At 33.8% G+C, this 25,630-nt stretch overlaps 3 protein-coding genes, 1 long non-coding RNA gene and 1 pseudogene across 9 annotated transcripts; 3 read left to right on the forward strand and 2 right to left on the reverse strand.

Annotated features, from left to right (window-relative positions):
- The first annotated feature begins 451 nt into the window (after positions 1-451).
- On the forward strand, positions 452-4,087 carry LOC116143654. 5 transcript variants are annotated; one of them, XR_004130159.1, is made up of 5 exons: positions 452-602; positions 1,778-2,000; positions 2,353-2,708; positions 2,940-3,009; positions 3,117-4,087. It is a non-coding gene; the product is annotated as an uncharacterized LOC116143654 (long non-coding RNA). The 5 variants fall into 5 exon arrangements; XR_004130160.1 differs by having other exon boundaries at positions 2,359-2,708; XR_004130158.1 differs by lacking the exon at positions 1,778-2,000 and having other exon boundaries at positions 2,359-2,498; positions 2,604-2,708.
- A 611-nt stretch (positions 4,088-4,698) lies between these two features.
- On the reverse strand, positions 4,699-6,832 carry LOC116143652 (annotated as a pseudogene).
- Positions 6,833-9,039: 2,207 nt separating this feature from the next.
- On the forward strand, positions 9,040-14,441 carry LOC116143657 (BRAP2 RING ZnF UBP domain-containing protein 2). The gene is made up of 12 exons (XM_031429104.1): positions 9,040-9,326; positions 9,825-9,940; positions 10,860-10,968; positions 11,159-11,279; positions 11,432-11,529; positions 12,017-12,123; positions 12,217-12,460; positions 12,564-12,617; positions 12,745-12,888; positions 12,976-13,040; positions 13,525-13,579; positions 13,662-14,441. The coding sequence occupies exons 1-12, from the start codon at positions 9,093-9,095 to the stop codon at positions 13,827-13,829; spliced, it is 1,515 nt and encodes a 504-aa protein (XP_031284964.1). The 5' UTR covers positions 9,040-9,092; the 3' UTR covers positions 13,830-14,441.
- A 412-nt stretch (positions 14,442-14,853) lies between these two features.
- On the reverse strand, positions 14,854-17,295 carry LOC116143656 (F-box/LRR-repeat protein 14). 2 transcript variants are annotated; one of them, XM_031429102.1, is made up of 2 exons: positions 17,153-17,295; positions 14,854-16,511 (listed from the first exon to the last, which is right to left on the reverse strand). In XM_031429102.1, the coding sequence occupies exon 2, from the start codon at positions 16,466-16,468 to the stop codon at positions 15,065-15,067; it is 1,404 nt and encodes a 467-aa protein (XP_031284962.1). In that variant the 5' UTR covers positions 16,469-16,511; positions 17,153-17,295; the 3' UTR covers positions 14,854-15,064. The 2 variants fall into 2 exon arrangements, with proteins under 2 accessions (XP_031284962.1, XP_031284963.1); XM_031429103.1 differs by having other exon boundaries at positions 14,854-16,540; positions 17,153-17,293.
- A 6,975-nt stretch (positions 17,296-24,270) lies between these two features.
- Positions 24,271-25,197, forward strand: LOC116143650 (ethylene-responsive transcription factor ERF084). Its single transcript, XM_031429100.1, has one exon. It carries the CDS (start codon positions 24,271-24,273, stop codon positions 25,195-25,197), a length of 927 nt encoding a protein of 308 aa, XP_031284960.1.
- Positions 25,198-25,630: the final 433 nt, after the last annotated feature.

Genomic DNA, 25,630 nt, shown 5'->3' on the forward strand with positions numbered 1-25,630 from the left:
GGATTAGGGAACTTAATAGATGTGGGTAAGGTCCAGAAGGGAATAGAATTAAACAATAAGAAAAACTTGCGTGATTGGAATTAGACTTCAGTGGGAGGATGAATGAACGACATGAAGAATGGAAAGAGTGGAATTACGAGACCGGAGAAGGAGATATTAAAATCATGCCATGTCTTGAGAACTTAGAAACCGATAACTGCTACAAACAGGGGCGGATCCATAGTGTATTAAGGGTGGGCCATGCCCATCCTCAATTTTTAAAAAACAAAAATTAAATACATTATTCTATTTAGTTTGACTTTGGCCCACCCTTAATTTTTATTATGAAATATTAAAAAATTGTGGCACACTCTCAATTTTAGAAATAAAAATTTTTGTTTGGCCCACCCTAATAAAGATTTCTGGATCCGCCCCTGGCTACAAACTAACGTCATTGCCGAATCACCTTCGTCAGATGACAATGTTGAAGAAAAAGATTAGATTTTGTCCTCGTCTTCAAGAACGTTAGGGATAGCTCATCATCATCTCCCCCAGAGGTTAACCAAGATCTCTCAAACCTCATCTTCAACACTGATTCCGCTGCCATTGCCATCAACTTACAGGTTATTTTTCTCACTCGTCTTTCTTAAAGATTCATTTGATTTTGAATACTCGAATACCTACATTTGCCATCAAGGCATCAACCCGCTGATAATTTCCTCTCTTCTCCTTTTTAATTAGTTATTTTTTGACTTTATTTGTTGTATTTTCTGGGAATGAACTCACATAAAGGAATATATAAATGATTTTACTACAAATATATTGGCAAAAATCATTTCTATAGAACCATGAGCTATACCATGCTAGATGTTTTATTTTTCTCTGTTTTCAAGCTCCAGGAAGCAGTCATGCAGGGGTTCCCTTTTCTAGGAAGTGCTTAATTATCGCTATTTTCTGAAGTAATTGTTGTTTTAGGTCGGAACCTGAGACACGGACTAGGTAATTGGCCATAGCGCATATTAATTATGTAATCTCTAGTTATCATAGTATAATATTAGAGGGGATATGATTTCTTCGGATTTACTGTTCTGTGGCATACCAAGAAGTGACCAGATACTGAAAGTTTGTGAAAGGTATATAATATATATGCTCTTTAGCTTGTCCTCATCCTTTGGAGAAAACAATAGGTTTAAAAAGTTAATGTTGTGTTATAGTCTTTGTTATATTACTCTTTTGGGGAATTAATATGTTAGCTTTGTGTGTAAGTCGGATATAATACTAAATTTGTTATACAAAGTTTCTCAGTAAGTACAAAAGCATGTAATTCAGGATCGGTTTTCAAAGATAGCAGAAACTGGGAATATGGAATTACTGTAGTAGACTGAGAACTCAGTAACATGCATAAGACAGAAATAATTGTCCTTCTACCCAGATCAATTTGTTAAATTTCGAATCATGTTTTGCAACTCCAAATAACTACTTCTAGCTGGATTCAGTGGAGATATAATTCAATACTATAATGCATCATTTAGCTTATGTCTTAGATAATGATTAACTAATTTAAAAGATGTGTACTGGTACTAAAGCTGGTTTACTCAAAATTTGGATTGCAAAACCTGTTAGTGTTTTTTTATCAAGCATTTAATCCTCCCAATATTATGACTCCCAGTCCAGAAAATTTTGATGCACATTTGTTCTACATAGTTGCACCATTTTTCATATCTTTTACCATTGATCATTTAAGTATTGCCACATTGGGTAGCTTGCATTTCTGTAACTGGATTCGGAAACATTGCAGAGTCTCAATTAAAGTAAAGAACATAACAAGGAAATCTCTACTAGAATCAGAAATTGCTGGTTGTTTTGTTCCACAAAGAATTTCAGCCGACTCATGGCTCATCATTATCTCCACCAGTTTTGACCAAGATCTCTTAGATCCTTACCTTCAACATTGATTCTGCATATTTACGAATAGAAAACCTCTGAATTCTCAAAAGGCTACAATCGCCATCAATCCACAAGTAATTTCCTCTCTCCTGAGTAGTTAGCTGCTTTTTGAGGATCTGGAAATTTTTTGTGAGATTCTTTTAGTGATCATCAAAAGACAACATTTTAGAATTTTTTCGAATAAATAACAAAGCACTAAGCACCTTATTAAGTGGGTAAGATACAAACAATTTTGCAGCAAAATGTCAAAATATTGCCAATATATCAGTTTTAATATCCTCTTTTGGTACTTACTGTGGAATCTCTTGCTTCATAAAACTGGTCTTACATCCTATTTTCTGGTCATAACTTCTTTTTCTAATGTGAGTTTGTGTTGTTCATTTAAATTTATCTTTAGCTAAAATCTTCTTTTCCTTTCTTTTCAAGCTGCAGCAACCGAAAAATCATGCATTAAAGACATCTTGTGAAAGAAATGTTGAATACCAGGCATTGCAATGTGAAAACTGAAAAGGCTCCATCAACTTACCATGGTGTTTTTTCAAGCAACTGTTGTCTTATGTTGTCTCCTAAGGGTAGTACCAAACCAACTCCATCAGATGTCAAGTTTCTTTCTTAATCTTCTTATTTAAAGTTATCCCATGCTAATTATTTTCTTTTCTCTTGCTCTCAAAATCCAGCAGCCATGCAATAGAGACATCTACTGAAACAAATGTTTATCTTGGGTACCATTGCAATTTGAGTAGCTTCCATCACTTCGCTGTTGATGCTTGAGCATGGACTAGGTAATTGGCCATCTACCTATACATTAGAGTATTAATAAACTAATTTCGACAAAGAGTCCTTTGGTTATAAAGTTGTTTACCCAAAAAAAGTAATTATTGGAAAATCTGTTTGTCTTTTTATCAGGAAAATAACTCAATGGTACTGATCCTGGAAAGAAAATCTTGATGCATCATTTGATCTATATCTTCTCAACATTTTTCATTCTTTTAACCTGATTTTCTAAATGGCAGCATTGGAACATATCGTCATTCAACATCCAATTGTTTCATGATAAGACGCCAAGCTCACTTGTATTCGCAAGTAAACATGCACTGTGGCGGTTTTTTCACATATTTAGATTACTATATCATATGCAGACTCAATAGTTTTGTGTACATTTAACGCAGCTTCTTTATCCTCTGTGACAGAAACTACCAAATTTGCAGTCTAAGTCCACACGGTTACAATTTTCAATAATTGTGTTCTCCTACCTGTAAACTATGTCTATGGGGCATCAGAGGAAAATTGAAGATATCCCTTACATGGGTGTGGCACTAGCCAGTCAGAGTGTGCTCGATGTTCATTGGCATAAAGGAAAAGACCTGTTTCAGGAACTTAACTTTTACGCAGGTTCAAAGTGTCATAGCATATTTTCATTTATGAAGAACAGAAGCAGAGATAATCCAATATAATTCATCATGTTTTTCTAGATACAAAATCAGTAACACGGAGTTATTGATTGAACTCCGACTCTTCCACCAACTGGCATGATTATAATACACTAGATGCTTAATTACATGAAGCAAATGTCCTGTTTCAAGAACTTGAGTCTTTCTCAGGTTTGCAGTTTCCAAACATATGATAAGTAAAGAACCAGGAGGCCATGCATATAATCTAGTAACTTGTTCTTATCAGGTGATGTGAAACATGTACTATCTCATTCATTTTCAATGTTCACGGAACTCTGCCTATTCGAGAGAAAGTTACAGGAATCTCAAGTCACAAACTTCTCTATAGTTCTTTTTTTTAGCTTGATTAGCAGTGGTAGCTCATGGTTTTTTATCCCGGGACCCAAGCTAGAGCAGGGATGATGCTATTCAACTAAAGATAACTTACCTCCAAGTGGTAGTTGAAGTGCACAAAAATAAATGTCACAGCTAGTTCAGAGTAACTAGAATGTGGCACGAGTTGATGTTAGAGATTTGGAATGAATTAAGTACCTGTATTATCATCCCAGTCATCTAAGTGGAGTTCAGATGACATGCCTTTCTCATACCATTGTGAAAGAGACTGTACCATTGTACTCTTCTGATCGATAGCAAAAAAATTCAGCCATAATATTACCCTGAATGTAGCCCAAATCGGTGAACCAGGTAAATCTTTTTTTTTTTTTTTTTTTTTTCCCTCTTATCTCTATTCATATTTGATTGTTTATCAAGTGCTTGATCTTGGGTTGATTTTCTAAGCACTTGTTTACAATAGAATCTTTCAAACTAAGTCATACATTTTACCGGTTAGCTTAATAACTAGTAAGATAGATGGTGTTGGTGTACAAGAAGATTTGGAATTATATCTTCATCATATTGAGACTGAAAGGCTTTTGGTTTAAATTTAGAACTGTTCCGTCCTGCCGGCAATTAGGATACTGAGTATTTACTATTTATGTTAAATCTCATTAGGATCTTTTTTTGTAACTTAATAGGTTCATTAGTCTTCTGGTCTCTCAGCTTTCTATTATAGTCTTTTATCTCACTCATCATTCTGGAATCTCATTTAACTGGACCTTGTGTGACGTGGAAATGATTGTTTTATTTATGGAGAACAAATAACTCTTCTTTTGCAGTTTGTTGAACATTTCTTTTTTTTTTCTTTTAGTATGTGGTCTGTGGTCGAAATATAACTTTATAAAACTTTAGAGATAATCTAAAAACCTAAGTGGTATTTTAATACTTTTCATCCCTATGAACGTAATTACAAAGAAAGGCCTATTTTCTCTCTTATTTTACACAAATATAACATTGCAACAAATTTATAGTTTTACAGTAGAGATAAAATCACATGTTTATGAATTGCCACAGCGTTGACAAAGTAAGCTGGTTTGTCATTTCTAAACTTCAAATTCAAGCCAGGGTACCAAAAAAAGAACAATTAAGAGCTTCTTACTTGCTTTCATATAAAGTGCCTGAATTCCATGAAGAAAAAGAGAGTTGATACAGCACTTCTCCTGAACACACTGACAAACTTTCACAAGCTCAGATGATAGTTGCAGCATGTAACAATCGCAAGCTACATCTTTTATCATGTCCATCCTTGGACGCAATGCTCGCATCATCAACAATGAGCATTCCCACATACCCATGAGGATAGCCCCTTCTTAACATAGCCAAAATTCTTGCAGCTACAGCATGATCATATACTTGTTTTGTCACGATAATTCACCCTTCTTCGCTGAGTGTGATCTTGATTGCAAAGTCGCCTTCCCAATTTCCCATCAAATCCACCATTCACTCCTCTGTGCACTAACATCATCACAATGTAGCGTCAACTTCTCCATTACTAGAATCTGGGAGAAACCAGAATCATCTTCTGAATGAACATTATTCTTACATACCTATCCACCATCTAATCCTCTCCTTTCACCAGCTTTGTTCCCAACTCTGCTCTTGGCCTTGGTGAAAGACCTTTAGCTAACATCTCGTCATCATACTTCTTAGCCATATCTAACATACCTTTTTGAATTAGAGCATCAATCAAAGCATTGTAAGCAAATTCATCTGGGCTACACCCAAGCTCTTCCATCTTCTTCCACACCACAAAAATCGGTCGCAGAAAACCCCACCTCTCAAACTTTCTCAAAAGCATCACATAAGTATCCATCTTTGGCCGAATCCCACTGTCAATCATTCTATCAAACAATCTAAGAATCTCCCTTGGCTTCTCAAGACACCGAAAAAAGCAATGGTAAGTAAAACCATCCGGCGCACAACCCTTCTTAGGCATTTGGCCAAGAAACTCATATGCTTCCTCCATCCTCCCATTCTCACACAAAAGCTTTATAATAATATTGCAAGTCACAACATTAGGTTGACAACCAACCTCCCTCATCTCACGTTACACCCTCATTGAGAAATCAACACCCTCTGATAGCCCAATGGCACGAATAACTGTATTATACGCCACCACATCCATCTCAATCCCCTTCTTCTTCACCTCCTTAAACAATTTCACTGCCTTCCACGGCTTCCCACTCTTGCACACAATATCCATATATATTGAATACGAATGCAGATCTTTAACAACACCTCTCTTATCCATTTCCCCCCAAAACTCCCTACACTTAGCCCACCACCCCATCTTAAACCACCCTCTAAGAATCATATTATAAATCTTCGTATTATTATTATTAAACCCCACAATCTTGTTTTCCCCAAAACACAAATCTTGAGCCTCAATCACATGCTTATACTCACAAAGTGAGTCAACAAGGTTACAATACGAATTCTCATCTCTCAAATTAAACTCACCCAACCGATTAAACGTATCCACTGCTTCATTAACGAGATGTGCATTTACATAACGCTTAAACATGATACGAAATGTGGCATGATTAGGAAGTGAAATGGGGTTTTGTTTCATGCGGTGAATTAAGTTCCAAGACTGATCGAATTCAAAGAACTTACCCAAGATATCAATCATGCGATTGTAGGTTTCTGTGGTGTGATTAAATTGGTGGTCTGTTTCGACCCAGTTGAAGAACTCGAATGCGCGGTTCCAGTCATTGGCGTACGAGGAGAGAGTGTTGTGGACAGTTTCTTGGTCGAAATTGTAGGGATTGGAGTGGGGTTTTGGGGTTTGAGAGTGGATATAGGAAGTGGGAAAGAGGAGAAATTGAGAGCGAGAGAGAAGAGGAACTGGGTTAAAGCAACGAGAAATGGTTGAAGTAAGCATTTAAACTCCACTCTGTTATGTTCTGTGTGCATCTATAATAGCGGCGGCTTCTATGAAGCTGAATGTGAAGAAAGTAAAATCTGAGTTTAATCATAAACCCACATCCAAACAGACCCCGAATCCGGCACCGTCTTGGGCAGGACGGCTCCAAGTTTCTCCGTTACAGCATCACTCTCTGTTACTGTAATCTCCACCAAAAGGCTTCATATTTTAAGAATCGTCAAAAGGAGATATATATATATATATATATATATATATATATAATTTTAAAAGTTAAATTTTAGCATCATCCTTCGTAATATGATTTTGATTCCAGTATAATTTTTTATATTTTCTTTTTTTATCATAAATGTCAAATGCCACTCATCCTACATCAAAAGCGCATATAGAGGAATCCTTTCACATAATGGGTTAGCGCCCACATGTGATGGTAGATTTGATGGACAAACAAATAGGGGTCACAAAGTGTTGCAAATCCCACAATTGTAAGCGCATTAGAGAGATATTGAGTTAATCTTTTAGGTGTGAAGCTCCCCAATCTGTGACATAAAGTTTTTTATATCAAATTATTGGAGTAACCAATTACAATGAAATTAACTATTATTTCAGAAATATTTTTTGTTTGAATTTGTCAAAATTAACTAGATAGTAAAAATAAGTAAATTAGGATTATTTCTCATATCTCTTTTGTAAAGTCTTAAGGAAACAATTATAAGATAATTTCAAAGAGTGCTGCTATTTACCTCATATTTTATTTTATATTATAGACTCTAATTATTATTATTTTTTAATTATAGTTTTTTCATTAAAATAATTAAATAGCATCTAAGAGAGTTATATTTAATTGCTATTTGATTTAATAATGTTTGTCTTCTTCATATTTTTAGTGTAGATAGTTTTTGTGTTTTATTTTTACCATTTTGTTACTTCATATTTTTTTATATAAGGACATGTTTATTTTTTGAATTTGGCAATACGAGGAACATTAACTATGTAATATGCACTATTAAAAAGAAGAACCAATAAAAATTCTATCTAAAGTGTTTTAATTTATTCATAATCTGAAAAAATAACTTTTTTTGTGTGTAAAATTATTGTCAAAGCCTAATGAACTTTTTTTAAGATGCATAAATACAAAAATCACTCAATTTCAGGACTTAGAACTAGGTTCTGCAAAGATAAATTGCGAGGATTAGATATTTCATATTCCAATCCGAACTAGATACTAGAAAAATAAAAGGATCTGGGATATGATTCATTCACTAATCCTAAAGACATAATAATAAAAAACAATACAGCAATAGAAAGTTTGTTCTTTTAGCACTTTTTATAACAAGATTCAATTTCAAAACTATAATCAACTTTGAATCGATTATAACAACCAAGAATATAAAACTCAAATACAAAATATTTTCTTAACAAACAAATCATACAGAACAAATCAACATCCTAATCCTGTGATCCTAATTATCTCAACATTCAAAACTGTTACGTATACAAATCCTCTAATGTTGCTATCTAATTAACCATCTCTCATGAATGGCATGCTGATATTTTCCCATGAAAAGTAACACCAAGATCAAACCACCCACCTTCAACGGCAAGAATCCCTCGGAGAAGCAACAGTTGAAGCTCCAGCAACACCGGTCGGAGTGCATTCTCGAGAGAAAAGGCGGTGGAATGTCAACTGAAAGTAGCCATCGAATCAACATTACCAAAAGTATCGATGTTGCTAGAAGTGCTAAATGAGTTATCTCTTTAGTGGATTTTGTTACACTACTGAACTCAGAAAAGAATATCCATGGAGAAAATAGAAGAACTATGGTCACTGTTACAAGTAGAAGAATCGGGAATGGTTGAGGATCTAGCGTTAATAAGTTTAAGAAACTGCATATTTTATCTCCTTTGGTGTGATTAGCCATGAACAAGTGATTATTTTTTCAACAATTTGAGGAAGATCTTGTTTGGTTAATTTGGAGGAATTTTCTAAAACCCTAATAAAAAAGAAGTTAAGTAGAAAACTAAACAATCTTGTAAAGGTGAAAAACTTTTTTCTTTTGCTTATTAATGATTGAAGAGAGAAAATCTTAGATGAAACAGACTATCATATCATTTATATATTTGTTTAATAATAATTTATGTACCTATATTTTATTTAAAATTTTACTTAATTTATTGTTTGTGCTCACCCTAAGATAATGCTAAAAAAGTTATAAAATCAAACAGATTTTAACAATAATTTATTATTAATGGTTGCATTCGGAATATTATAAACCTCATCAATTATATGCTTTGATTTGTATTGATTACGTGGCGGCTTACTATTGCTTCTTTAAAAACACGAAGTGTACATTAGCGGTACACGATAGTGATTCTCTTTCTTTGTCTACTCTTAAGATTAACCGCCATTTCTTTCTTAATCTTGTGACTTACCGTCACATACCATTCTGACAGCCATGTCATCAAGCTCCAGAACAGCAATCGTCAACGACGACGATACATTCCGGCCTTTGCCGGCGATGATCTCCGGCGACTCATCAGCGTCCAATAACTCAATGACTCAGGCCTTCGCTTTCTCTTCCGGAAACCCTAGAATCGAAGAGACACGTGGCGTTATGCATCTCTTCAACAACAACGTCGACGATGGCGGCGGTGTCGTTTCAGCTTCCTCTTCCAATCACAATCTACCTGTAAGCTCATTTCCTCGCTCTAATGGTTTTTTATTTTTTTTTTCTCAATTAAATTTTTGTTTGGTAAAAGAATCATGGAATTTTAAAAAAAAAAAATTGAATTGGAAATTGAATTATTTATACTTTACAAAAGTTTGTGTAGGCAATAACCGAGTTCGGAAGTACTTCGGCACCATTAAAAGCGCTTTTAAATAGCCAAACATGTGTTATAGGTCTATTACGTAGTGTTTTTGCTGAAATAGGTAACATTGCTTGCACTAAAAATTCACTAGTGCTTTTGGAAGAAACCATGAGTTGAGATTTTATCGAACAGTGCCATTGAGTCATTTCTTATGTGTTTTGTTAGAGGTAATCTCAACATTGAAACTACATTGATCAATTGTATTAAATTTTATTGAAAATAGAAAAAGTTGTCACTAACCTGTGCCTTATTTAATTTAATCTGAAAATGTAGAGGTTTTTATTATATAATTTGAATTTTTGTTTGACGTTGTGTAGGTGGGAAGGAAACCTCTTGTATGTGTGCTTGGAGTGCCAAACCACATGACTTATGCAGATTTTTGTCAGTTTTGTGCTTCATTTATTCAAAATATATTGGAGATGCGCATTGTTAGGTAAAACTTTTCTCATATTTTCAATGCAAGTAGGATCACTCTACAATACCTGTGGAAACAGTAATGAAGATCGTATCATCACTGTTTACATTTATCCAAAGTTTCTTAAGGGCCTTATCTTAATACATGGAGGTATTAGAGAAACTCCATTACATGTAACTAGCAAAATATGGTTTTAAACTTGGGCAAATATTACCATTTGATAGTTGGTGGAAGTCACCCGAAATTATATAAATTGAGTTTTCAGGGGGCAAAAAATATTCCTTGTACTGATGTATTCCGAACTTTGCTATTTTTTAATATTATTATGCAGCTTATGGTTGTACTGGCTGATATCAGGGGATTGTTAACTGACACGCATATTTTTTAAAGGATGATAATTGTTTATATATTGTAAGATGATAGGATGAGGTTTTTTTAGTGGCCCAGCAGAGTGGTTGCACTGTTTTTTTCTCCCAGAATTTAGGATGTGGAAATATACTTTACCAGAACTGAAGCAGATTTATCATTTAACTGTAATTTTTTCTTGTCATCTCATCATTGAATTGCAGCTGCATTCTAATGGAAGAAGTTCTAGAAATAACTTGTGTGACAGGAATTTAATTCATTCATCTATTTCAACATTAAGTGTTTATGTTGGAAATGATTCTTTTTAAAAGCTTAGTCTTTAACTATTGGAGAATTGTAGATGTAAAGCATGGTGGATTGATAGAGGCAACTGAGTTACCAAACTGCTATTGTGTAATGACTTTGATTATCATGGGAGTAAAATGACAGTCTTTAACTCTCTATTGGATCTGCTTTGGTAATCTTTAAGATCTTAAAATGAACGTGAATACAAGGTCTCTTCCCTAATCAATAATATTTTGAATTCATTAAAAGGAATACAATGACATTATTGATTTTTTTTTTGGTTTAGGAATGATGGGGTCGAGGATCGATACAGTATTTTGATAAGATTTGATAGCCAAGACTCTGCAGATAAATTCTATCAGCATTTCAATGGTAGACAATTTAATTCTCTGGAGGTATGCTTTGCTCTTTGTTATTTCTAACGTACGGCTTTGTGCTAGAGCAAAACCTTATATAGCATTGGTATTTTGATTAAGAAAATTTATATATGATGATGCTGTTAGAATTATTTATTGTTTTTTATTGATTGACTGAATCATTTTTCTATTAGTTCTTATTTATTTATTTATTTATTTTTTAATACAGGCAGAGGTTTGCCATGTGCTTTTTACAGTTGACGTACAATTTACTGGTTACAGTGGTTCTCTTGATACACAGCCCGCTCCTGCTAGCTCAACAGAGCAGCCTTCATGTCCAGTTTGTCTTGGTAATATCTCAGTATAAGTTTAAGCAACTAATTTCCTTCCCTCTTCAAGTGTGATTTTTTCAAACTGAGTTGTCAGAAAGCTTCATGATTATGAACAAAAATTGTAAACATTCTTACAACTGTTCTATTTCTCCAACTTTTGTTTAATATAGAGAGGTTAGACCAAGACACAAGTGGAATTCTTACAACTATCTGCAATCATTCTTTCCATTGCTCTTGTATTTCAAGATGGACAGATTCTTCTTGTCCTGTAAGTGGTTCTAATTTTCTTGTTCTATATGTTTTTGTGTTTGTGTTTGAGTGATGATCGTGGTACTTTCAGTTTAGGGATTTTTAGTGCTGAGACAATTTGAAGTCTAAATGTGGTCTTACTGATCTTCCAATGTAGATGCCACTTGCTAATTCAATTTTGAGAATAACTTGTGGTGAACAATGACATACTTCTTTGACTTGGATGATACCTAATGATTTAGTAAACTTTATATTTTTCTTTCTTAATCTTCTTTTATGAATGAATGATCCAAATACTTAACTCAATTTTAAGCATAACAGAGCTTAAATTTCCTGGTATGTGGTTAAGGTTTTGCCATAGTTGCAATTGCTAATTAATTTCTTTGACTTAACGTTTTGCTAATTATTTTAGCAGTCACTGTAATTAAGCATTACTGATTCCCTAAATAAAGTTTGATTGAGCTAATATTTGAGAGTCGTTGACTAGTTTTCTGCATTTTGTTTAGGTTTGCCGATATTGCCAGCAGCAGCCTGAAAAATCAATATGTTTTGTTTGTCAAACCTCTGAGAACCTCTGGATGTGTGTTATATGCGGTTTTGTAGGCTGTGGGAGGTATAATTTTAATTTCTTTTCTGAGTGATTGTAACCCTTTAGTCAGATGTAGCTTTTTTTCTCATCTGTTTCTTGCTGAAAATATTGGTGTAGGTATAAAGAAGGGCATGCTATAATTCACTGGAAGGAAACAGAACACTGCTATTCTCTTGAATTGGAAACACAGCGTGTTTGGGATTATGCTGGCGACAATTATGTTCACAGACTAATTCAATCGAAAACTGATGGAAAGCTAGTTGAGTTGAATTCCCATTGTTTGCATACTAAAGATAATTTTGGAAGCTGTGATTGTGATTCTGGAGCTAGTGAGGCTCTTTTAAACAGCAAAGTTGAAGCGGTAGTGTTTTCTGTTAACTTGTCTAAGAATTTGTTCACCATTTAGTGGTAATATGTTCCTTAATACATTGCAATCTGATCTCCTCATTTCAAATTATGTGCAGATTGTTAACGAGTATAATGAACTCCTGGCCACCCAGCTTGAGAACCAAAAATTAGTAAGTGCACCCTTCCATTTTCAATGATTAAATGACTTCGCCTTCTGAGCCTATACTTGACCTTGAGCTTGAATTGGATTTGTAGTGGTTGCTGCTTGGTGAACTAATATTTCTGTCTTGACTGTAGTATTATGAGAGCTTGCTACAAGAATTCAAAGAAGAAATTGAAAAAAGTACTTCTGAAGCTGTTAATAAGGCTATCTCTAAAAAACTGCAGAAGATACAATCCAAGTTGGATAGATGTATCAAAGAGAAGAAATTGCTTGATGCTGTAAGTTATTCCAAAGTATGGCTTAAACAATAAGTCCCAAGTTAAATCTTTTATTTTGTTAACAACGAAAATTTCTTATCCATGTAGCTCAATGAGAATCTTTTGAAAAATCGAGAGATATGGAAAGCAAAGATAGTGGAAGTTGAAGAGAGGTATGGTCATTTTTAAACATCTAATTCTCGTTTAGGGTCCCATGTATTTTAGAAAGCATATTTGGTGGTAAATTTCAAAATTGTTTATTAGGAATTGACCTCAAAAGTTGCTGGGAACTTGACAGCCTTTTAAATTTTACCCTTATTTTTTAAATTGTTGCATATTCTGCAATGGCACCATCGTCAATGATCACTATTACATTAAATGCCAGAGAAATTTGTAAGCAAATATTGGTTGATTGAATATTGGCAACTTGTGAGAATTATGGGCTAGATTTAACCTTTTTAGGGAGACGAAATTACTTGTCTGTACTTGCTGCCAAGATTATCCCAAAGGATTATGGGAACTAAACCTAAGTCATACTTGAACCTCCCATCTTTTAATCACCAAAAGTAACTCACTACAATTATAGACTATTGCTCAATTTGTGAAGCTACCTGATGGATTGCATTATTTCATTGCCTTGGATTTGACCTCTCTTAGGGAAAAGAAGGCTTTGAGAGTGAAGGATGATAGAGTACGGGAGTTGGAAGAGCAGGTGAGGCATAATTTTCTTTTCTGGCATACTGTTTTCACCAAGTGTTTAGCATTCAATGTCGTTTTCTTCCATCTACCTGCAGCTTGCGCAATTGATGGCAGATCTTGAAGCAGAGAAGACGCTGGAGCAATTATCAATATCAAATGAAATTAAGGATGGTACTGCCTTGCCAATATCAGTTGACTCTTCTACGAGTAATGGTGCCAAGGTAGGAAAGGGAAAAAAGTCAGAAAGCGAGCGAAGAGGTTGAAGATAGAGTGAAGATAGAGGATGGACGGTCATTTGTGCTTGGAAGGCGCTGTCCAGGTTTTGGGCATCCAGTGTTCAGCATAGCTTTTATCCTTTTCTCTGATTTGCCAATTCTGGGGGTCGATATAGAAAGCTTTTATGATGCCCCTGCCCATGGAAATTGAGATTATCCATTTTCACCAGCCATATATGGTTTGTTCTTGGAGCAAAACAAAAAACTTCAAATGGCTTCACATTTTGAGATTTATTCCTCGCAAAAGTACTTTAAAGATTTGTTCTGATGATAAAGTTCGCTTCCAGCTTTGTGGATACGATGGATATATGTTGAGCATGCGTCAAGAACAAACCATGGAGGCTTGCCGAAGCAAACATTGTCAATACATACGGGTTAATGCATGACAGAATGCGGACTCAGTTTTCTGACCAAGCATAGTTGGTTAATTACAGAACTTCTGTGATCGGTTTTTCTTTTTTCTGTGTTTAGGTCACATTTTTTTGTGATGTGTACAAAAGTAACTGATACTGTACAGAAATTGGGGGATTTCAATTTTGTGTCCATATTGTGTTCTTACAAATATTTAAATGACATAAAGATTGCTGAGTTTATGTTGAACTCTGACCTTTGACACCCCTCCTTTCCCTTTCATTTGGACTTAGCTTTGAAGGTCTGAATGCTGTCTCCATTTACAGGAAAATTATGATGCTGCAAAGCCTAAGAAACTGAACTTCTTCGTTCTGAGTAAGCCCTTTTAATGAACAGGAAAATTGCTTTTGGAGTTTCACTCTTATGAGATGATTTTTTTCTAAAACAAATTGGATAAATGGATCTAGTGAAATCGTAGAAAACGAATTTAGTGTTTGGTTAGTGCTTTGTATATCGTAAATAGGTTGGGGGGTTATTGGGAAATCGTGCCCAAATGGCCTATTAAGAGCTACACACAATAATTTTACAATGATACAGCAGCAAGTTCGTACTACCTTAGCTTCCAAATGCCAAAAAGTGTTACAAGATGAACAGAAATACGTAAGTAAATAAGATAGTCTATTCCAACAAATCATTAGTTTTGATTACAATAGTAAATGTATCACAAGTACAGTGCCATAATTTCAATTATCTTACACAAGAATAATACTAGCAACATATTACAATACATTAGGGATTAATCACAACAATAACAAATGGAAAAAGAAACAACTTACACTGCACAAATGGGTAACTAAACCCTCAGAGCTTATTCAATACATCCACGACAGGTCTTGCCGAAAAGTTACAGACCTCGCAGCTCCTTGAACACCCCTTTCGGAAATTCGAGGACAATCTTCCACAGTCAACCAGTCCAATTTGTATGAACCCACAAGCGGCTTTAATCCATCATTTGTTACCCCCAAACATTTTTTCAACTGCAAAATACACAACTGAGGGAACTGGCTCACAAGCTGCAGCCCTTCATCGCTAATTTCTTGACATCCAACAAGTTCCAAGATTTCAAGATACTTGGCTGAGCAAAGAGCTTCCATCCCAGCATCATTGAAGGAACAAACATGGTCGAGAGTAAGTCGTTTAACAGGGCATTTGCGAATCAAAGTAAGGATTCCATCTAGAGTGAACAATGAAAAAGAAGGAAACTCGCCATCGGAGAATGATAACCTGACGGATTCAAGCATCTTACAGTTGTGAGCCAAGGCTCGTAGACTATCATCAGTCAAGCTTAATGGGTTGTTCATCAAAAGTGGTAAGGAGAAATCTGAAGGCACTCGAAGGGAAATAGACCGAAGTTTACTTGAACTTTTGGCCAGGTTTATCATGTCAGTGTCCCTTAGACCAAAACACATGTCAAAATGAATCTTCTCCAAGTTCTTGCACTTCCCCAACACACAAGCAAGCCCTCTCCCTGGGCTGATAATACAATTACTTAAGCTAAGCTCCACCATGTTCTCACATGGAACCAACTGCTTTTGCCATTGATCTACTGCTAATCGATCATGAACCTTCATATATCTGTAATTAGCATCCACTTCAAATTGCAAGCGCTTAAGCTTCCACCAGCTAGGACCTAACCTTATTAAATCACCCTCCCCAATTGCTCTACAATTCTTAATCATAAGATCTTCTAGTGTTCCAAGCTTGCCAAGATACTCCAGCCATTCAACACTACTAACATTTAGACAACGTATGAGATGGAGAATTGTAAGATTCTTGCAACCAACAACAAGAGATAATATACCACATCCAGTGATTCTTGGAGTGAAATTCAACTTCAAAGCTGATAGGTTGAAGCAAGCAGCCAAGTACCGGAGACCCACATCGGTGATGTAAGTGCAGTAGTTTAACGTGAGATCAGTTAGGCAAATACAGTTGTTAGAAAGAACGAAAAGCCCTTGATCATCTAGCTGTTTACCTAGTCTTGACATCCAACCAGAGTAAGTAATTTCCACTTTTGTTAAGTTTGGAAATCTGTTACAAAGGGAAGTCAGTGCTTCATTTGCAGGGTCTAGTCCACAGCCAACACGAAGAAAATGTCTCTGTTCATTATCCAGCTCATAGAAGCGTTTACATGCCAATGAAGCAGAGTTCCTGTCCACAATTTTCTCAATCCTATCCAAAATCTCCCAAACTATATGGTCCGGTAATTCCTCCATAGCAACTTTCTTCTCACCCTACTAGTGGAGCATCACTGACCTCCTGCAATTCGCAACATAAACCAATAATATCTGCAGAATTTTCCCATCATTAAAATTTCACACTTCATTACATTTATGGTTTAAAACAATGCACGATGAAGAAACGAAAAATTGAACACAGGATAATGTCATACAATCGTTTACATTTTGAACTTAAAAAGAATCCATTAGTCCATGAAAGAATCCGAGCCATTTTCAAACAAAAAAACACATGATAAACAAAAGTGTACGTTTAACACTGAATTTCTCACCTAAATAATTGTTAAACAAAAACGATCGCCAGTGAAAAATGTTTCTACTAGATCTTCAACATAAATTCCATAACACAATACAAAGATAACATTATTTAATTTCCAAGAAGCCAACACAATACTCCCTCAAAAGAAACATAATGAAAACTAGCAATCCATCAATCAAATAAAACACCAAAACATGAAAACAAAATCAGAGAAACTTACATTGAAAAACAAATCAATAATTTCATCAAAAAGAAAATACCCCGATTACCATCATTCAGAAACAACCCAAGAAAAAGAACCCAGATGACAAAATTCATGGAAAAGTGCACCAACAATGGATTCATCAAAATCAAACGGTGTCTAAAAATTTTGATGGTAAATGAATTAAACATAGAAACTTTACCTGGAAGGAATAAGATCAATGCTAAGGTGACACAAATTACTTAATTTGAAGATTGTGTTGCATAATAAATGACTTGTCGATTGAAACTGGGATGCGTTGTTTTTAGAAACTTCAAATATCTCAGTGATGAAGAGGATTGATGACGAAGCATACCAAAATATCTATTTGTGTAATTGGGCCGGATCCAAAAAAATATCAAGGGCCATTTTAAGATCCGATTATATAAGGCCTCTTTTATAATTACTTTATAAAAAAAGTTTATATAGTAAAGGGTTTTCTACACCCCGAGATTTAATCAACTAACAAAAATCTGTTTAAAGTTTTGGAAATAAAAAAAATAAAATAAAAACCTCCTTATTATTGGTGAATCATTAGTGCATTGTTAAAATTTATAATACAATAAGTATTTATCTAATTGTCCCTCTACATATTTTTTTAATACCAAAAAATTAACGGTAAAGAGATTCTTATCATTTATGTAATTATAAGTGATTTTTTATTTAAATATACCAAAGGACGATACGTTCTATTGATATTCAATTTCTTCTGTTGAAAAAACTTCATTTTTTATCATTAAATTTGATTGAGGTAGCTTTATTTGTTCTCCTTTTTATTAAATTTTTTTTTTTTCCAAAACCACAATTAGCATCAATCTATCCATGATAACCACAAATAGCAAAGATGATGAACCAATCAAAATATCATCCCAATCATTTTTTGTTTAAGAATGAAATTCTAATGAACATGTTTATATCCAGTTCATCCTTTTGAACTTGTCACACATCTCATATCTAATAAAATAGGATAAATTGAAACGGTATTTGTAAATGTTAAACATATTAACTTTTTTTTATTTTTCGATCCTTTGGATGGGACGAAAAATATATTTTTCTTTTTTCTTCAACGATTTCTAATCTTTAATGGATTTATTAGAAAGTTTCAAACCTAAATATAAGCGCTTAATTTTTTTCGGGACAAAAGTAAACTTGTTGGAGGTGATGGATTTTGTAAAATTTCTATTGATCTCGTGCCATGACCCAACAATGAGAAGAAAAGTGTGTATTTTAGTAATTTTATTCAATAATAATATTTTTAATTAGAAAGAAATAAATAAATAAATATTGGGGCTTACTTAAATAAATGTTACAAATTTCATGGCAGTAAAACCTGTTATATTGAATTTTTAAAGTGTTGGTTGAGATCTATGCAACGATTGAGATGTAATGCCCCTAAGTTTTAGTTAAATCGGATGCAACATGACATAATGTGTCGTCTTATGTTTGGCATAATGCAAGTTCATGGAATTGGTATGACATAAATATAATGTTGTTATTTTCATTAATTAAAATTGTATACACATCTATACTATTAAATTAACTTTAATTTTAAACAAAACCTAACCGGGGGAAAAAAAAAAATCTACATTAAATAATATTGTGACTCAATTCCATTGATGTCACATTAAAGAATGGTAGTCTTTTTTGTTGAATTTTTAATGATTAAAAAAAAAAGGTCCAAATTCAAAAAAAGTGATTGTCCAACTGAGATGGGCTTTCCAGGCATTGATGGACTTGGTAGGAACCGACCCGTTATCCATCCACTGACAAGAGAGGGAGGTTTTCGCTGCTCTGTGACCAGCCTCACGCTGTACCCTCCGCTTTAGGAACCGCGTGATCCCGGCCTTCGCCAGGCCCACAAGGCTCAACTCTCTACTTGGATTGGGCGAGCCAGTATAGGCCCCAACAAGCCCGACCTGAGAAACCCAGCCAGCATCCAACCACCTTGATGCCCCACTCGGTTACAGGCCCTCGTTACTGAGCCCGGCGATACAATTGTTTTGCCAAGTTGTTTATAAAGCATTGTGCTTTCTGTTGTTTCTCGATGTGGGACGAATTGTTTTCCTTTAGAGCAGCTTCTTGTAATTTGTGTTACCCATTTGTGTTGATATTCGACTATCCAGGTCCTTATAATTTGCATTACCCTAAAAATTAACCATCGCCACGCTAAAGCAATCCCAGTATGAAATAAGTATTCATGTATAGTCCACCCAACATATATATAAATTTGAGAAATCCAGATTTGTAACAGTCGCAGTTGATTGAAACCCTCATACAAAGTCTAAAAAGACTAACCCTAATAAAGTAATAAGGTATTAATGGAGGCGATGGCCAATAAATGATCGACAATTTTAACTTTTACGTTTGACCAAAGTAGTTCTGAACCTCAAAATTACTATTCTTATGAAAAAGAAATCTAAGTTACGAAAGAATATTCAAAAGTGAACCTATGAATTGACCCAAAAAAACTGGTCTGCTCTCTTTACATTTTCCCATAACCCATGGAAATGGTAAAGCGAGATCAGTAATGTATCTGTATCAATATCATCACTTACACCAATATAAAACACAAACACTTCCAAAGTAGAAGAAATCATAAAGATATCATCATAGCAAACTTTCTTTGTCTTCTTTCTTCTTGGGATTTTCTTTCTCTCTTTCTCTTTCTTTCTTTCTCAAACCCCAACTTAAAAATCAAATTGGTCTCTATATTTCTCTCTTACCAAGACAAACTCTCAACTTCGCGTGCTTCACTTTCACTTAAACAGTTAAACTTACACTAAAATTTCTCTTCTCTCTTATATTGGGAAACCCATAATTTTCTTTCTTCTAAATCTCTCTCTCACACACTATTTTGTTTAGAGACTTGTAGACCGACATTCTTTTTGGTTCCAAACGAATGTTACTTCAAATATCAATATGAGACTCCCCCACATTCACCAACACCTTGAAAGATTCCCACAAAAAAACCAACAAAGAAACAAACAAAAATATGTATATTTTTTTTCTAGGGTTTTGCATGAAGTAAAGAGGAGGGAAGAAGAAGAAGATTTACTTCAGAGTTTGGACTGATATCAGTAATGGGATAATTTATTGGACCACTGATCATTTGTGTGTACAATTATCACTGGTGTTTGACATTGTGTTTACCGTTCTATTGTTAACTCAAGTAAAGATTCTAAGAAAGAAAGTTGCCTTGTTTTGCATGCACTTTACTTGGAATTTTAAACCTTGGTTTTCTAGTTAATTGTCTAAAATTATATTTTATATATGCATAAAGATGAGAAATCAGTCTTAAAATAACTATATTATTACGTTTACAGTGTACATTTTAATCAAGCAACACAAAAGTTGCTTACCCTAGGAATTTTGCTTTAATAGGACGAAGGGAAGCTCAGCAGACGACGAAACAGGATCTACCTAGTATTAATTATTATTTTTCTACATGGAACTCAAATCAAGAACCCAACCCAAAGAAGTTCGAGTTAATTTAACTGAGGTCTATTTTATTAAAAATCCAAATATTGTATTCGAGAAATATATATTAAAAGACAATTCTTAAGAATGGGTAGAGTCGAATAAATGCAATCTGTAGTAGCCTTTTTACTGAAAAGTGAAATGTGAATATTTATTATTGGTTAAAAACAGAGTAAAATTGAGTTTGTGCAATCATATATTATATGATATTCTCCAGCCGTCTTACTCTTAGGAGTTTAGTGCTTGTGTCAAAAATATATTTGTTCTAATATGATAAACATAATTAAAATCTCATCTACTTGTATTATATTTGAAGGATTTTATGATCATCGAATAATGTTTTGAAACTGAGAGAATTAACAAAATGAATGGCAGTAATAATTCGATGGGACTGTGGTAGGTTAACCCTAATTTAAAATTGAATTTGTTTTGATGACTTAATGGTTTCGATTTTGATGCCAGTTCAATAATGTTCTCATTGACTTCGTATCTATAAAAAAAGGATGTATGGTATTTTTCATTAAAAATGCAATTCATATATTCAATATTGTTGATCTATAAAATGAAATATTAAAAGTTACAGTATTTAAGCGTAAAATCTCATTTTTATACTATAATTCAACAATCTTTTTTTTATATTCTTTAAGAGCTAAATTGCTAACTACGCTCTTTATAAATTTTTAAAAAAGTATTTTCATGATCAAGTAATAATCAAATTATTCAAATAATTATCATCAATAATAGATCCATTTACAAATTAAATGATTGTAAATTGTAATCCCGTTTTAAAAAACTGGCCTAGGTCTAGTACGTATCGATTCCCGTAATTTGAGAAGGGTCTGATCTGACTGCCTTACAGTTTGAATCAAACATTAATTGTACTTAAACTTTACAAGTCTACAAATGTAACCCTCCATCGTTGCATAATCCTAATTCCTAAAGATCTCCATCTATCAACTGTTTAAGATTTTAGCCTCGTTTAAAATCCCCCACAAAATCCGATAAAAAAAGAAAAACCATTTGCATTTCCTTTTGCAGCCATGCATGCTAGTAGTTTTTACTTAACGAATATAGTGATGGTTTAAGTTTTTTAAGAAAATTCTATTCTTGTTTAGATATATAATTATATTGCATTTATTATTGAATAAACATTACATATATTATATCACTTTCACCTAATAAAAAAAAAAAAAAGAATTATATGTATATTAACTAATAAGTAATAACTTTAAGATACATTTTTTTTATAGAAAAGCCCGTGTATTTACCATTTTGTAGTGAGTATCGTTAGTTTCAGAAATGAAATCCTAACATTTGTATGTTTGGTCTTCTTCTCTTTTATTTATTATTATTATTATTATTATTATTATTTTGGATATGTTTGGTCTTCTTGTAGTGAGTATTTGTTGGTTTAAAAAATGTAACTCTAACCTCATTTTTTTTTTAGGACTGTTAAGTTATTCTGTTTAAATTTAAAGAAAATGATATTTTTATTATTCACTTAAATTCAATCAATTTAACATCCAAAATGTATTAAAGTAATACTAAATCTATAATCTAATCTCACAACTTTCGACTAACAGTTTATAATTGGTTAGTTTGTAAATAGGTATTGATTGCTTTCTATAAGTCTTATCTACCCATTTACGAACTGGTTAAATATGAATTGTCTCATCGAAAGTTATGAGATTGAGTTGTGAATCTAGTATTATTGTACTAATAATATTGAGAGATTAATATATATTTTAAAAGCTACACATACAAATATATAAAAACGATTTCTATATTTTTATTTTCGATCCTGCAAATATTTTCATTAAAAAAAAGAAAAGATTTCATTTCTTTTTTAAATTAATTTTTAAAAATAAAAACCATCGGATACAATAATTTTCATCAAAAATTACTGCCTGCCTACACTATGCCTTCGCCCGTTACATCATCATAAAGATTACAATCAAATCAAAACTATTTTTCAAATATTTTCTCCTAAACTAATAAAACCCTATGAATTTTAAAATAATTAAAAAAAAAAAAATCCCTGCGCGACCACCAGGAACTAGTGATTGATATGAGCAGAACCTTTCATGCATCATCGTTATACGCCATGATCAAGTCAAGGCATCTTTTATTACATGGCGGACTATCAAGTGCTTCCACACGGATATTCTGGTGCGCCTGCGAAACATATAAGCATTGTCAACGTATTAAGCAGGCAAAACCAAATAAAATAAATGTGAATTTAATTATGCGATAGTAGCTGTATGGACGCTAGGCAGTCAAAGTGTCAAACAATCTTTTCTCTTGACGACACCGTGACGATCTTTTACTTATACAGTACTGCCTACCGTATCAAATCCTCAAGATTATACACCCCTAAATTCCAAATCAAATCCCCCTTCTTCTTCATTGCCCTTCACTTTTGTTTTAATTATACTTATGTCCCTCTCATCAAATAACTTGGGTAAAAGAAAATGCGGAAGTGGAACCCAAAAATCCACACCTAACCCGAGCATTTTGGTTGGTTTTAACTTTTTAACTTTTAAGTAACAAAAATCCAAAACTGAACTGAATAAAAATTTGACGGTCCTCTCAATGCTTTAACATCCATATTACTATAGACCAAGTTTTGATATGACATAGAGTAATATTATACTTATAACTTAATTTTATAAATTTTTTCTCATAACCTCAACATGGGAGTTCATAATAGATCCTGCTTGTCTTAATCATGTCTATCTAAATACAACGTAACCAATTACAAGTTATTGCATCAGAGTTATAAGAAAAAAATTGTAAAATTAGATTGTAAACTAGTATTTATTGTATTACATTTTAAACTTAACTTTATAATGTTTCAATGGATGAACAATCCAACCCTTGAGACATACTACAACCCAAGTGACAAATAGTTAACATTGAAGTGCCAAACCTTCCTGCCAATGTAAAGCTTTTGGAAAAGATCAATTTATTATTCTTTGAATAACTTTTATCTATTGAGCAACATCCCTGTCACTAGACACGATCGGATTATTAAGGCAGATTTTCAAACTTTCTCGAGGGTTTACTCTTCAACCCATAGAACTTGAATTGAAAAGTGCATTTTAAATAAATTTATCATGAATTAATATTATTGTTGTAATCACAAAATTATATTGTTAGAATTTTTAATCAAAATTTGATGGATTTATAATTAAAAATAAAAATTGATATATTGAAAATAAAAATTTTAAACAATAAAGTAGTATAAAATTGACAAAGAAAAAAAGATCATTATATATAAAACTTAGACCGATAAATGTAAAACAAATCAACCAGATTTAACTTGATTTAGTTTAAGTTTCTATTCTAATCAATATAGTTTGGTTTGAGTTTTTTTTTTTTTTTTTTTTTTAAATCAATAATTAGGTGGGCGGTTTGGGTACACTAAAACCCGAACCAAATCGGACCATGCAGACCAGTACAAATAACCGGACCTCAGTCCCGCCGTGAAAACGAGATCATACACCGTTTAAAAGGTAATATCCAAGATCATCTTCATCTCTTTCATTTGATAAATTTAACCTCTGTTTAATTAAAGAATTCAAAACCTAGGGTAGTATTGACAATTTAAATGCGTATATCCCTCCTGCCAAGGAAGGACATGCATGTAAATAAAACGGATTACGGTCTCATCGAAATTGACAGCAACATATAAATAATATTAATTTCGTTATTAAATTAATTCATCTGCCCTTTTTTAAATAATTAATTAATTTAGTACTATATAAACTCCTAACTGTTACACCAATTCATCAACCTCAATGAATGTCTGTTCTCGTTTCTGGTTGTTCTGCTTCTTCTCCGTCTAAAACAAAAATGCAGAACACTATCAACTCTCAAACGTTTCAAGCTTTCCCGTTCGTCCTCTCCAAGCCTGAACCCTACCCAGCAACTGAAACGTTTTGTGTCTTACCCGAAACTCCTTGCCTTTATAACTCTCTCTTTGGTAGCAGTTTTGACTCTTTCTCTTCACTTACCAATCAAAATCACCTCTACCCTCCGAATAGTTTCTCCGTTTTGACCGATATCTCGGGTGGTGTTTCTTTCTATGGTCCTGGGAATAAAGTACTGGAGCCCGAAACTGAGGTGGAAAGGAATAATTTTGAGACTGAAACGGAAACTGATCGAACTACTCCTGTTCTTGACGGAATCGCTGCTGTTGTTGGCCAAGACGTTCTCTTTGGAACGAACAAGGCGAAATCTTCTGACGCCGGTGCCAAACGTTTCGGGTCAAGTGGCAAAAATAATAATAATGTTATTCCAGTGCAAAAGAACTACAGAGGGGTGAGAAAGAGGCCATGGGGTAGGTGGTCAGCAGAGATACGTGACCGTATAGGGCGGTGCCGCCACTGGCTTGGAACCTTCGACACGGCGGAAGAGGCGGCGCGTGCTTATGACGCGGCTGCAAGGAGGCTTAGGGGGTCTAAAGCGAGGACGAACTTCGAAATCTCCTCAGTCTTGCCCCTTTCATCACCTTCTAATTCATCTTCTTCCTCTACTGAGGTGAAGAAAGTGAAGGGCAAAGTGAATAGCGCAAGAAAGTGTTCAGTAGTGACCTCTGTGGCCCATTTATTTTCCAACAATTCTAATGGTTTAAAAGTGGAAGGGAACAGTAATGCTGTGGAGCTTGATTTGAAGCTGGGAGTTGGATACGGAAACAGAAATAGAGCTCCATCAATGGCCACTGTTTAGTGTTCTTGTAGTATTTTCAGTTCCCAGCTCTAATGCTTTTAGTACTTAATTTCTCTTTTCTTTAGCTTGGTCTTTTTGGTGTATTTAAGTTTAGTTTCAAACTTATGGGATTGGTGTTTCTTTTTGTGCATGACTGCATGTGCATGCAAGAAAGCAGAAATATTCCCATAGTTTGAAACTAAGAAGATGAATAGAAGAAAATATTGTAGTAAAATATTGTTTCAAACTTATGGGATTAGGGTTTCTTCTCTCGGTTTTTGAATCTTTTCCTCGGAAAAGCTGTAATTGGGAACATAAATTATATAATCTCAATATATTAATGACTAACTAGAAATATATTTGCAGTTTTTTTTTTGCAAGTCCAATGCAATTTACAGAGATTGTGAATATGCATTTGAATATGCTTATCCACTTTGTTTTTACAACGGAAAGT

Source organism: Pistacia vera, unplaced genomic scaffold (assembly GCF_008641045.1).
Source record: "Pistacia vera cultivar Batoury unplaced genomic scaffold, PisVer_v2 Contig431, whole genome shotgun sequence".
Classification (NCBI taxonomy): Eukaryota; Viridiplantae; Streptophyta; class Magnoliopsida; order Sapindales; family Anacardiaceae; genus Pistacia; species Pistacia vera.